General features: G+C 39.6%; 1 protein-coding gene across 1 annotated transcript; it reads right to left on the bottom strand.

Annotated features, from left to right (window-relative positions):
• Nucleotides 1-1,384: 1,384 nt before the first annotated feature.
• NEIL2 (nei like DNA glycosylase 2) lies at nucleotides 1,385-10,777 on the bottom strand. Its single transcript, XM_036752766.1, has 4 exons — nucleotides 10,640-10,777; nucleotides 3,522-3,889; nucleotides 2,589-2,782; nucleotides 1,385-1,713 (listed from the first exon to the last, which is right to left on the bottom strand). Exons 1-4 carry the CDS (start codon nucleotides 10,775-10,777, stop codon nucleotides 1,385-1,387), a joined length of 1,029 nt encoding a protein of 342 aa, XP_036608661.1.
• Nucleotides 10,778-14,959: the final 4,182 nt, after the last annotated feature.

The following is a 14,959-nucleotide window of genomic DNA, read 5'->3' on the forward strand; positions in this document are numbered from 1 at the left end:
ATGGTTAGAACTGAACAGGCTGACTTAGCTTGTTTTGGGGAAGACCGTAGCAGGGGGTCAGAGAGGTTTTGGGATGGCGAGCCTCCAGGCTGATATGGTGTTTTAAGTTCCTTGCTGTTATGATAAAGTGGGCTGACTGGCTGTGAGAGCTGAACATTTGGTTATGGGATATGATTTTCTGGTGTCTGAATAAATGGTTTACTACTTCTACCTTCTATGTGGAGAGTCTCATATACTTTGTGATACAGAACTACATAGGCATTTTAACAATTATCATCTACATTATTATTACTGCCTTACTCTTTCATACACTCTTGGTTAACTAACTATAAAGTCCCATGCATTAGTTCCATTTGTTCAGCAATGCTGAGAAGGTAGTACATGTATTAAATTCATTTTTAAAATGAGAAAAGGCTTTCAGGATAAGGGACTTAAGGTTAAAATAAGCTTAGAACACAGGTCACTTTGGAATTCAAGTTGTACACAACATTACCTTCAAGTTTTACCGGAGAAAAAACAAGATAGTCAATGGCAAAGGGTTAAGTTTTATTTTTGTCTTTCAGCATCAATATCAGATAGGCACTAGAACTTGACTGGGGCTTTGTAAATATTAACATTTCAATTTTTAAATAACATCAATCAGGACAAAAAAAAACCCTCAAAGGAATGGGAGCTCTGTCTATGGCGTGCTGCCCCCATCTTCAACTCCAGAGCTCCTGGAACCAACAGCTTCAAGTCACTACCTCTCATTGTTGTGCCTCGAATGCTTAAAAAGAAAATGCTTCTCACAAATACATCCATTATATTCACAGATGATTTTTCAAATGTCTGTATTTTAATTGCAGAACTTTGACCCTAGGAGATTTTTCTTTTAACTACTTGTCAAAATATATCCTTTTCCTCTTTCAAGGGTAAAAATGAAATATGAAAAATTAACTAGGTATCTCTTTCTTAACAAAAAACTCCTACATGCAAAAGGCATTATTTTTGGAGCCAGTTGCCTGCACCTCTTATTAATCACTGACATTTCAAAAAGGGGAGCCTCTCAAGAAAAGGAGATCCAAACAAACACCTTAGAAACTTCTTGAATAAGCCCTACCCCATTTATCTTTTTATTTTGAACTTAAATACCAAAAAAGAAGTATTTCCATGTAGAAAGGGCACAAAAAAAAGAACTGTATGAAAATGTAAATCAACATTTCAGACTGCTTGCTTTAAAAAAAAAAGTATATAATTCCACATTTTACCTTCAAAACTGTCATCATCTTGTCTGAACTTTCTTTCATTCCCTTTTGTGCAAGACCCACCCAATTTAACATATAGATCAATTAGCACCAAAGAAAAGGGAGGAAAGGAATGCCTTTTTACAGGTATACAAAGTACATTAGGGAAGCTGTTCCTGAGTGATCTGAACTACATTAGGCTCTTCTGGTGTCACCTTGGGTTGGCAATGGGGGCACCACCAGGTGAGTCTCTGAAAACCATTTGGAGACCCAAAGCTATCCTTCATGACCTGGTGTCCAGCAGGGCACTGCTCTTTCTGGTAGATCAGATGGTGCTGTGATTTCCCCTCCAATTTTTTCTGAAGCCAACCAACACTGAAACTCACAACATGATCCAGCAAGCACTCAAGGTTCAAAGCAGTTAAGCAAGAACCTAAAGAGAGGGGATGGATTCTGGCCAAGTATAAAACTTCATTCTTTATGATGTTTCCTACAGACCAAGAAGATGAAAGGAGAAAAAAAAAAGACAAATATGAGGAAACACAGGTATACAAATAAATTTACAAATTATAGTAGTAGAAGGGTATTGGACTTGCTAATTCATCTCACCTCCCAATGAGAACTGCTTGGAGTGATCAGCAGAAGCCCCTCTCCTGAGGAAGACTCTTGCCTTGAAACTAGAGCACTGATGCTCTGAACTCATGGAGGGAAGGAGAGATCAGCTAAGCAATTTTTAAAATATAAGGGCTAGTTAGTAGTGAGCTGCCCATATGAGATTATAATACTTAACACAGAGAGAAGCAGCATGGCCTAGTGGAGAGGGCCAAATTCAAAATCCACCTGAATCCAATTCCTGCCTCTGATACAGTACATTGGACAACAGGCAGGTCTCTTAACCTCAGTGCCCCTAGACACCTCAGATTTAAATTGCAGAATTAGAGGAGGTTTCTTTATTCAGAGGTATCATGATAGCATAGATTCAGCCCCAAAACAAGTTATTAATAACAGGAGAATAAGAATGAAATAAAAAAAAAAAAACATTGGCTGTGGCTGCAACCAGGCAAGTCTGCTCCCATTAGCAGCATAATGATTAGCTCTAAGCACATGCCACCAGAATGTGGCAAATCACATTATGCTCCCGGAGCACTCTTCCTCCCTTCATTCCCATGACAGCCTTTTCTTCTTCTGCAATGGTTTATTACATCTTGTTCTAGGGCACATGTTTCCTTGGTAATCCTATTTTATGCATTTAGAAATATTACTCTGAGAATGGACCCATAAGGCTTCACCAAATTGTCAAAAGGGAACATGGCATAAAAAAGTTAAACATTTTAAAACACACAAATCCCTTCTGGCCAGCCATACCCAGGCCTGCGAAGTATCTTTGGTCCAGGAGAGTATAGCAGACAGGGTTAGCCTGCTTCAAAGCTTCCAAGGCTTGCTTTCGATCGAACTCCTCAGAGAGGATATCTGAAGTTGGTTTGACCATGGGTCCCAAGCACCAGTATATCCGACAATTATAAAATGCCAGGAAACCCTTTGCAAAGTGCAGAACCAACCTAGAAGATGACAAGAGAGAATTTATCAGCACAGTAGAAGGCAGACCATCAACAGAGCTGAGCTCAAAACAGAGCAGTATTTGTTGGAGACTTACTACATACAAAAGGGTCTGGTGGAGGGATACAAGAATGAAACAAGGAACCATGGGCAGAAAAAATAAAATCAGTTAAACATTAAAAACACACAGAAAAAAAAACAAAAAGTTCAGAAGGGGACACAAAGAAGGCAATTTTGTTACTCAAAAACTTTATGTAACAAACACAGGACATTTCACGTGCAATTTTTCTTGTTCGTATTTGTTGATGTCTGTTAATCAAAACAAACATTAAAAATTAAAACAGGCAGAGGAATGCTGTAGGAAAAGGCCTGGCTTTGGGAGTGCTAGCCACAGGAGCACTTAGGCCTTCTTAAAAGCTGAGATCCTGCTACTGCTCTCTGAGACAACCCCACTTTGTCTGCCCTGCTAGGCCAGTGCTCTTTCCATCGGACCAAAGAGGGACCTAAAGTCTAGATTCAGCTCTGCCACTAACTTCAACTGGCCCCAGGATACATATCTGTTCTCCCACACCTAAAAACATTGTGAGGATAAAGAATCACAGCACCTCATTTCAAACTACCCAGAAAAAAGTGCCTCCTCTGTGAAAGGAAATAAAACATATACTTACATACAGACAAAAGTCAGACACTCAGACATCTCATGCCCTCTTAGTTTTGAGAACACTTTGACTAAACTAATACCTGGGCAAGGGGTCCTTCCAGTCTCCCCTCTTGTTGGCTTTTGTGGCTCTGGAGAATTCACTTGCCCGAACACTACCAAACATACCAAAATGGAAGCAAAGCCAAGGCCCAGAATTTTCAGAAGTATTTAGCCACCAAGGCTTATTAACAGGATCCTTTTGTTCTTCCCCAAGCTCGAGGGCTTTAATGGGTGAAGATGAGCCAGGAACTTCTTGTCCATCTAGCTCTGAGGTAGATTCAAGTTTATGGTCACTAGTCTCTTTCGGGAGGTTCACTTCCTTTTGGAGATGCTTTGGCAATAGGAAACTGTCAGGAAGTCCCAGATCTTCAGCTAGGCCAAAGTTAAGATACAAATTCTTTCCGTGGACCTCGGAGGAAGAACAGTCGAAATTCACTAGCCATAACTTGCAACACTCTAGAGATGATATGTCTGGGGAATGTATCCCAGTGGAATTTTTGTTTTCCCACATCTTGTAGCATCCTCTGTCTCACTCTTACTCTGAGTTCCTGCAGCAGATACTGCCTTTTCTGCTTATTTTGGAACTAATCAAATACTGCCTTCTGTTATTGCAATGAAATACTATTTATTTCTTGCATTTTTAGAATGTATGGCTATATCAGGTTCCTACACTCAAAACAAGGACCTTCCTTTTCCTCTCAGGATTCTCCATTTAGCCACCCATGTCCTAACTGCTGCTCAGAAGAGAAGTATGATCAGAAGACCATGTGCCCCTTCCCTCCCAATTCTATATGGGAACCAAAGCAGTTGTATTGGTAGACATATGTCCAAATGTAGGCTGCACCCAAAATAAAATCAATATACTATAGTACATATCTAGGATTTGTAAAAGCTAGATTTAGGGGAAAAGTTATAGTCTGAATTTGGAATAGTAGTATCATTCCTTCCTTGCTCCCCTGATTAGGTCTTCTGGGAATTATCATTCTGTTTTTTACTTTAGATTCTTACTAAGCAGTTGAATTAAACAAGGATTAATTCTAAGGGAAGGGATGATCTTTCACTCTGCCCAGGTCCTTTCTACTGAAGGTTCAATCGATCAATATTGGCTGGCTGATCAACTGGTACAACTCAAACAGACTTCAGCAATACAACAGAGAGGGCAACACCAGAGCATAGAAAGAAAAGTCTAACAAGTTAATCTGTCCACTTGTACTTGAGATTGGAAGGTCTTTAAGAAGTACTCAATAATAGTATGAAGGTAACTCTGGGTTATTGAAGGCTGCAGCCTTCAAAATTCTAACAGGTGATGAATTGGAAAGGCTTTGAACACAGGCTTATGTCTTAAAATTTAAGCAGCAGCCCAACTAGGTATGAAGAGATTGAGCCACAGGATGATCAAATTTTTAGCAACAGCAAAATGAAGATGGGTTGCAATCTGCAACGATGGAGTGAGTTCAGCACCTACAGAAATAGAATCACAGATCCATTAAAATATGAAAGAGAAAACTGTGTTTTCAATTCATCAGACAACTTGTACAGACTACAGGAGAAAGCAAAAAATGTGTCTAAATTGTGAAAAACAGGATGGGTAAAGATAAAGGAAAATGGATTAGTTGGTTTAGGAGAAATAATAACAGGATATTACATGGAGAATGGTGAGCAAGCTGTTCTCAATTTCCACTGATGGAAGGGGGGGCGGGGCGGGGAGATGGAAGTTTAATGTATACCACCAGGATTTTAAGACTGTAGCTTAAAGAATTGTGGGCCATCTACATATCAATTAAGAGATCTACACGATTTAAATCGTAAATCACTTTTGCTTACAGGGAAGGAGACCAATGAAAACACATTTGAAGTCCATTTTCAACTGGAATGATCTATGTATTAACAGAATTAACATGAGGCCACAGTTCATGAATCATCAAAGAAGAGCAAGGTTGGAGTGGGTAGACAAGTTTGAGAGGTTAAGTATGCAGGACTGAAAAGAGAGCCTCATTTGGAATAAAGAGGTAAAAATGGGTAGTTGTGGCTAGAAAAACATTTCAGCAAGAACATAAGGAGATGAGTAAAGAGGGGCCACTTTGGAAGGGGGGAGCTGAGAACATGGCATGTACTTTAAGTTTTGCTAACCCTCCTGCTTTTTTTAGCTTTGTTACAAGAGATGGCACTTACTATGTTCCAGGCACTGCACTAAAGAGATACTAGTTTGAACTTGAAAAATATTTGTTGAACTGAAATTCCCTATCAGCACCAGTGTATGTGCCATTCCCTATACCTCTTTTGTAAAACCTTATTTAAAGTTCACCTCATCAGTGAGAGACTTCACATTACCCATACAGTCCTCCTCCACCTAACAATAAAACTACAAGGATGTTCTCATGCATTAACATTAGGCAGATTTTTCTCCAAAAGGATTCTAGCAGTTTGGTAGTATGTTGTAAGAACTATATTTAAAAGGTCATTTGGGGGCAGCTAGGTGGTGCAGTGAGTAGAGCAATGGCCCTGGAGTCAGGAGGACCTGAATTCAGCCCCAGACACTTGACATGCTTACTAGCATCTTGGGCTAGTCACTTAACCCCAAATGCCCTGCCCTCCCCCCTCCAAAAAAAAAAAACAGCATTTTGAGCCCAAAGTCCTATTGTTGGGATATTATCAAAAAAGAATACAAGAGTTACCTGTTCAAAGTATTTCCAGCAGCACTGTTTTCTTTACCATATCTAGTATTACACTGGTGTAGGTACATCTTCCATAGGTGTAGCTGGCAAGATAGCCAGATTCCCTTCCTGTGCGCTCTTTCCTGTCTACATCTTTCCCTAAATTCTCCATGGAGGATTTAATAATGCAATTAAAGGCTAAATTTATGACTATTTTATGGTTAACTCCATCTGTTATCTAGAGCTGGTAGGACTCTTAGAGGTTATCAAATCTTAACAGTACTGTTTTACAGACATGACCAGCCCAACTCCTTTCTGGTTTATACAAGTCTAACAATGTTTTTCACATTACTACTTAAATTTTATGCTTTGGGGTTTTTTTAAACACCATGATCATTTCACCAATAAAACTGTAACCCCAATGAATCTTTACCATGCAACAAAGACAATTAAGTAAACCAAGCAATGCAGCAAATGCAACATTCCACACTTAGTTTCCTAACTCTCTACCAACATGAGAAAGCTATGTTTTATTACCTGTTCTCTGACACCAAAACTGATCATAATTAGGTCAGCTGCCCAGTGCATATTCAAACAGCAAGCATTTATGCTGAGAAGGGGCAAGGGCCAAAACCTAAGTTGAGCCACTAGGACACTGAGCCAAAACCCAGAATTCCTATAGAGGGTGGGGCAACTTAGTCTTGGCCACTACCACATCCAGGAGCAAGCAAGGCCTGCCTTCACCATCCAAGAGGTAGAAGAGTTGGACCCAGTCACACAGCCCCAGCATAGAAACTAAGGCTGGAGATATGAGTGAATAAACAGAAGTACAACTAAGTATCGAGAGCAGCCCAAGTGGTAAACCCAGAAGAAAATAATACCACAAAAAGTCCAAGCATAGCTTCAGAGAAAAGAATGACTTGAACACAAGGACTAAGATAGTACCTGAAAGAAATGAAGCAAAAAATTCAAATAGAATGTTAAATCAAAGCTAAGAAACAAAAATGGAAAGGAAAATGCCTTAGAACAGAAGATAATAAACTTTACCCACGAACTGGATGACTTCTTGAAAACTAGAATGGGCCAAAGAGAAAGCAATCATTCCACAAGACAACAGGGATTCCCTCATTATCACAAAATGGAATAAAAGAGATGATCTTAAGGAGTTTTGGAATAGAAGTTCTGCTTACTTCACTCTTTACCAGTTCATCTAAGTCTCCCCATATTTCTTTGACTGTTTTGTATTTATAAATTTCTCAACGAATAACATTCACATATCACAATATGTTCAGCTTCCCTCTAGACAGTGAGTTTCCATTTCTTGTTTTGCTACTACAGAGTACAGTTATAAATATTGCATTACATACATGGGACCTCTCTTTCTTCCATTACTGGGTCGAAAGGGTATGAACCTTTACGGGCCTAATTTTAAGTTTTACACCACTTCTGGCATCCAAGTTATTATTGGTACCATGCTGTGGTCTGCTTATACCCATCATTCAGTTCTTGTCATGGAAAGAGGTGAAAAACCATCTAAATGCCTAACAAACACAGAACAGCTAAAGAAACTGGTAATGTAATATTACAATTTAATTAAGAATAGAAAGAATTGTGATAAAGAGAAATTTATTTTGCCCTAGGTTCAAAATCTTGATTCTGCCCCTTAATTCTTACATAACCTTGAGCACGCTACTTTACCTCTGGAGACTCAGTTCCTTTATTTGTAAAATAAAGGAGTTGGCCTAGGAAAGCTCAAAGTTCCTCCTCAGTCAGTTATAAACATATGATCCTATGAATATTATTGTGCAAAGACATTTATGTAAAATAAGTCTCTGTTGAGGCAGCTAGGTGGCATAGTGGATAAAGCAATGAATTTGGAGTCAAGACCTAAATTTAAATCCAGCGTGAAACACTTTGTAGCTGAATAACCCCAAACAAGACATATCTCAGCCTCAATTTCCTCATCTGCAAAATGGGGATATTAATAGCATTTACTTCACAGGGTTATGAGGATCAAATAAAATATAAGTAAATTTAAAGTTATGTGTAACACAGGCTACTAGATAATTATCAAGAAAAAACAGAAAAACAGTTTATTCATGGATTATAACTATACAAAAAGGAAAAAAAAATACAAATGGATAAGGAAATGGGAAGCAACTGCTAAAGCTGTGACATCTGTAACTTATAGGTTCACATAAGTCTTTTAAAAACTTTTAAAAAGTTGAAATATGAGTTGGATAGGGTTTGTTTAAATTTGACTTCACAATTAAAATAATTCCTCAATCCAGAAATTCTTTGTAGATTAACCCAACTATCATTTCTTTGAGTCTCCTCAGCTCCTAGTAATGTAACAATCAGCATTTGATAGCCTGCTTTATCAATGTGTTTATGAATGTTCTACTTACAGTCAGAACTGCCTTTAAATTACTATTTCAGTAACTCTCTTACATTTCATTTGTATTTTGCCCTGGCCATGCCTAACATCATGGAAAATCAACAAATGCTTATTAAGAGACTTCAGATTAGTGTGTTCACTATAAGTCCACACTTAAGCCAGCTTATTGCCACCTCAGTTTCTTCAGTTACCCCTGGTATGACCCCCCTTCTCTAAACCCTGCCATGCTGAGTCTTACCACTTGATAACATTTCCCTACTGACAATAATCCAATTATTCCTAAAATTTTCAGGATCAAAGGATCAGGTAAATACAACAAAATAGCTAGAGACAAGTGGCAAGGATATAAGATGGGCTAAGTTAAATAAATGAATTCCTTGTTGTGGTGAGCTTCTGTTTTTATTAGGGTACAACAAGTATACATAGCCTGCCAGATTTCAGAAAAACCTGGAAAGACATATATAAACTGATACAAAGTGACATGAGCAAAACCGGGAGAACATTGTACACAATAACAGCAACATTGTGTGATGATCACCTATGAATGACTTAGCTCTTCTCAGCAATACAATGATTGAAGACAATTTCAAAGGACTCATGATGGTAAATGTTATCAACACCCAGAGAAAAAACTGATTAACTATGAATGCAGATCGAAGCATACTATTTTCCTTTCAGTCTGTTTCTTCTTTCACAAATATGATTAATATGGAAATGTTTAAATGATTGCACATGATAAAATCTCTATCAAATTACTTGCCATTTTAGGAAGAAGGGAAGGGAAGGAGAAAAATGTGGAACTCAATTTTGTAAAAATGAATACTAAAAAAATTGTCTTTACATATAATTGGGGAAAAAATAAACTACTATTTAAAGAAGAATATATAGCCTGCCAATTAAAAGTAAATTTGAAGATTTCCCTCTCCATTTTAATGAAAAGATAAAAGCCTACCAAAAATACAATTATGTCAGAAAACTCCAGGTAATGAGACCTTAGCACAACGATGAGAAACATATCAACACAGAAATTAGGCAAAAGGATTAGCCAAGAGAACTATTAAAAGAGAAAAAGACTGAGAACATGCCTTCAAGCAAGTATGAAAGGCAAGGAGAGGTTTGTGGTGACCCATATAACATGTACTTTTGGTACCTACGTATGCACAAAGTACCAGTTAGCCTCTGTCTTCAAGGAGGTAAAAGGGTTAGAGGAATGCTCCTCTTCTTTCTAAGGGTAGCAGGTATGTGGATACAGAGGATTCATGCTGAAGGAACCCCACAAGTTCCAAAGAAACATGGTACTTTTATCCTCCCCATGTGTAGAAAGAAAACAAAGTCCTAAGCTATATACAACACATTTTAAAAACCAGCTAGCATTATATTAAGTACCTATGTGTCAGGCACTGAGCAAACCAAGAAAAGTGTGAAAACACTCCCACCCTCAAGATACTTGCAGTTTAGCTACAGAAAAGAACACATACATATAGAAAGTCATAAAAGTTGATGGGGGGAGGGGAAGACCTTATCAGTTGGAGGAAAGGCCTTATGTAGGAGGTGGTACCCAAGGTGTGTCCTAAAGGAAACTAGGGAATAAGATAAAGATAAGAGGAGAACCAAGAGAGAATCTCGACAAGAAAACTCAAAGAAAAGATAGTGGTCATCACTGCCAAATGCTGCAGAAGTCAAGAAGACAGGATACATGTATAAACTGCTTCACCATGACATCCTGGTGAGCTTTTAACCTGAGTTATAAATGGGAACAGGGCAGCCAAATGAAATAGGTAATAAAAATCTAGGTTTAAAAGAAATAATACTGTATGAAATATTTTTACAACTATCTTTTCCCAAATGAAGCGAAAACATGAGAATAGAGGTGATGACTAGGGAGATAATAGCCTATGAATTTACAGTAGAATGTAAGGTCAAGAGCTGTGTTTCATTTCAGTTTTGTATCCCTAGCAAAGTGTCCAACAATTAATGAGCACTTACTTGTAGGAATAGAGTAGCCTTTAAGGTTAAAACAGTTTGGCAGACAAGTACTTGTGCCAATTAGTCTGACAGCATGAGGTATCAGAATGACATCAAACATTTGTCCTATAAACCCACCTACCTGTGAGTCCTGGAGCCGAAGCATCTCTAGCATGTTAAGGTTTATCTTCTTACTGTTGCCCCCTACATTGACCACCAGCTGTCCCACAAATGGAGCCACCAACTGGTGGAACTTCCTCAGAGAAGGCCCTTCTGGCATTCCTGTCAGCAGAAAAGGAGAGACCACTAGTCAGTAACAGTCAATTCCCTATTATAGAGCTTTAGAGAGCACCTAAAATGGTTAAACTGATGCCTAATTTCCTACTGGTGGCAGAGCTTCTTGCTAGCCCAGTGCTTTCTTCTAAATGTACTTAAGACAAGATACAACGTATCTCAAGATTCTAATTAATGGATAGGGTAAAGGGCACAGTAAGATCAAAAGTAATAAGATACTCTCTGCCCCCATAGAGCTTACAGTCTACTAAGGGGGTAAAATAAAAATAAATAAAACATTTTTGGGGGTAGCCATAATCGAGGGAATATGATCAGATTGGTTATGTATATTTGTTACAAGAATATCCTTTTTTCCCTCCCCAAAGGTGGAAGTGGGGTGTAAGAGGAAAAGGGGTTGATTTTATTGAGAAAAGTAAAAAATTTTTATATTAAAAAGAGGCATGGGGGGAAAAAGTAAAGAAAATTTAAATAGCTGAATGAATAGTCCATGCTCATGGTTGGGCTGTTATAGCATAATAAAAATGGCTTAAGTTTATTGCAGATTTAATGCTATACCGAACAAACTACCAAAGGGATATTTTTACAGAGCAAGATAAATGATAATGTTGATTTGAAGGAACAAAAGACCTAGAATATCAAAGTAAATAAAGAAAAAAGACAGCACTAAAAGGGAACTAGCACTACTAGACTTTGAACTATTATTATAAAAAAAGCAGTCATTAAAACTAATTGGTACAAGTATGACTATGTTATTTTATATGTATGTATTAATTTACATAATCATACTTGTTGTAAAGGACTCGTTTGACAGGAAACATGCCCACAACATGGTCGTACAACATCGCCTGGAACCCTAGGCCTCTGACCATATATTTTCCCAAATTATCCGTATTTCAATAATTCAATTCAGCAAACATTAAGCGTTTGTGTGCTATACATTATGCTAAGCACTGAGTGATGTAAAAAAAGGCAAAAGTCAGTCCCTGCCCTCAAAGAGGTTACAATCGAATGGCCAAGACAACATGCAAACGACACATACGAAGCAAACTACTAGAGAACAGCACCCCAGGAGAGGTAGGTCTATTAATGAACTAGGTGGGGGCGGAGACCTCTACTGACCCTTACAGAAGTCCACTCGAGATCCCAGAGGGGCCTCTGGAGGGTCCAGGGTCCCAGAACCTGCAAAACGCGGCTGGACCTAAGAGGATGCTGGAAAAGAAGACGGGGCGCTCAGGGGGCGGAAGAGGCTCGGCCCGCCCGTAGCCCCTCACCGCCCTCCCTTCCCCCCACCCCCCCAGTCCCCAGGAAGCGGTAACCCCCTCCAAGGATTTCCCCAGAGCACGCAGTCCCCACCCTCGGCTAACGGGAGCGGGGAAGGTACCTTAGGAGAGGGAATGAAGAGTGTGGGGGAAAAACTGAAGGAACCCAACTAACCCCGGGTCCCCGACCCTTACACGGGAGTGCGAAGAATGAGAGGAGGGGAAAGTTCGAGCACAGGTGGAAAAAGCAGCGTGGAAAGTTAACGCTCCAGCTGCGTTTGGCTCCCAGCCTCAAATGTGAAGCTCCGTGGGATGAGTTCATCAAATCACAGAGGAGGGTGGGGTGACGAAGGACCTGGCCGTTGGAGAAGAGAGTAGAGGGGTGGGGCTAAGAGGAAGGCGGAGGTGCGTGGAAGAAGGGGCGGAGGGAGAGAGAGGACGCAGGTGCGGAGCTGGGAAGGAAAAAAAGAGGGGCAGCTGGTGGGATTAGTTAGGGTGGGGCGGGACACTAAACCAAGCTCTCTCCTCCCGCCTTTATAACCAAAGAACTGGGCAGAAGAAGAGACCCAAGGAGAAGATAGGGAGCAAAGCCGCAATCAGGGACTCGTGATGGTTGCCAGGCATCTCCAGGTCATCCCTGAAAATCCTCTCTGCTACCTACTCCTCTAGTGATCATTCAAGCCTCGGCGGGAAGCCTCCCCAAGAGGGGAAATTTAGGCACTTCCAGAGGCCAAAGGTTCCTCTTGGGGATACCTTTAAGTGGAGAGAAGTGTTTCCCTTTCCTCCTGCCTAAATCGTCCTTTGTCCTATTCCACCCATTGTTCCCAATTCTGCCGTCTGGGACCAAATCAAGCTCAATCCCTCTTCGTTTTCACGTGCTTGAAGAGGCTCCAGTTCACGAGAGTTCATCAGTTGCGAAGCCCAAGCATCCCTGGTTTCTTCCACTAATCCTCGCCTGGCGTGCATAGACCTACTCTGTCCTCCTCGTCTGCAGCCGGATGTTTTGCTACTTATCAGTTTACCGGGATTTAGGACTGAACGCAGTGTTCCAGATGTTATCTGATCTGCAGAGATCTGGACTGCTTGGTGTCCCCACTCTGGGCAAGACATTTCATCCTCTCGATCTCCGTTTTCTCCTTTGCAAACTAAGGTAGCTGGACAATGGAAAGAGTGATCTAGTTAGATGACCTGGGTTCAAATTCCACCTCTGAGACATACTGTGTCCTGTTGGGAAAACTACTTAACCTCTCTGGGGTTCATTCCCTCGTTTGTAAAACCAGGGGCTATGTAATAACTTATATATCTATGATCCTGTGATTCCGAAGGTCCTTTTCAGATTTGACTTTCTATAAATCTAGGACAAGGAGAAGGGAAGGAATGGAAGGTACTCCGCCTTCTCATAGGTATCAGGCCCTCTTAATCAACAAGCATTTATGAAACCCTAGTATGTGCCAGGCAGTAGGCACAGTTTTGTTTGTTTTGGGGAGAGGGGGATGGGACAGGAAATAGTCTCAACTGTCAAAGAATTGTCTATCAGGGAGACATGTAGGAAGATACAAAATAAATACAAAGTAGTTTGAATGGGGGAGGAAGGAGGCCCTGGCAGCTTGAAGGATCTGGAAAGGCTTGATGATGGAAGTGGTGCTTGAGATGGACTTTGAAGGAACTAGAAGTACTGGGTGGCAGAGGTGAGAGTACATTCTAGGCATGTGCAAAGCCATAGGAAGAGGAAGGAAGTAAATATGTGGCACTATGTTAAGTACTTATAAATAATAGCTCATTCTATCCTCACAAGAACCATTTGAAGTAGGTGCTGTTATGATCCCCATTTCACAGTTGAAGAAACTGACACAAACCAAGGCTGAGTGACTTACCCAGAGTAATATAGCTAGTAAGTGTCTAAGCCATCTAAGCAAAAGGATCTGAACATATAGGCACTTAGCATTCATGCCTTGCTGAATCTCAACCCTGGATTAATTTAATCTTGTGCCTCAACTCAGGGAAGAAGAAAGAAGTCACCTTACTAAGTCAATCTAGAAAAGGACACATAACTGTGCTAACTAGATCCACTGGACCCTCACTTCAGCAAGGCAGTCTTTTTATTTCTTTCTAATTATCCCATTCACCACAGTAGCTGTTCCAATGTTCTTTCCTCCAGAATCCCACAACACCACTTAGACTGAGAAAACCGAGGCTATTCAAGATGCCTCCTCTCTTCATTTCACAACCTCTTCACATCATCCTCCACTATACCTTCCTTCGTTTTGGTGTCCAATGAAGAGATGGTCTTTCTCCTTGCTAAAGCCAACCTTTCTACATGTACAACTGACTATGGTTATTCAGACTTGAGGATTTGGCAGATGTTTTCTTGAAAATGAAAAATAAGTCTGTCACTGCAGAGAAAACAACTGACAGTGTTTGTTGCCAGTGATAAAAAATGTGAGCTTTCAAGGGAAAATTAGAATTTTGGAAAAACTTGTATCTGCTTCATTAAGTTTGATAGCTTTTTAACACTTAAAGACTTTCCTGAATAGACAGGCGGTGATATTAACAAATGTGATTTCTGGATTTTGAATTGTTTTGATATCATGCTTTATATTAGTATATGTATATGGACATAGATATTTATAAAAGGAAATATATCATCATTTAGAAGATCTCTATAACACAGTGAATCAATATTTTCCAAATAATCATTGGATGATGTTACTAAATCATGCATGGCTAAAAGATCCATTCAAAAAAAAATAAATAAATAAAAAATAAAATAAAAAAAAAAAAAGATCCATTCAAAGTTCAATATGATAATAATAGTTAATATTTATGTAGCACTTACTATGGCCAGGCACTATGTTAAGTGCTTGACAAATATTATCTCTTTTGATCCTAATAACAACTTGGGAGGTGGG

This window comes from Trichosurus vulpecula, chromosome 3 (assembly GCF_011100635.1).
Source record: "Trichosurus vulpecula isolate mTriVul1 chromosome 3, mTriVul1.pri, whole genome shotgun sequence".
Classification (NCBI taxonomy): Eukaryota; Metazoa; Chordata; class Mammalia; order Diprotodontia; family Phalangeridae; genus Trichosurus; species Trichosurus vulpecula.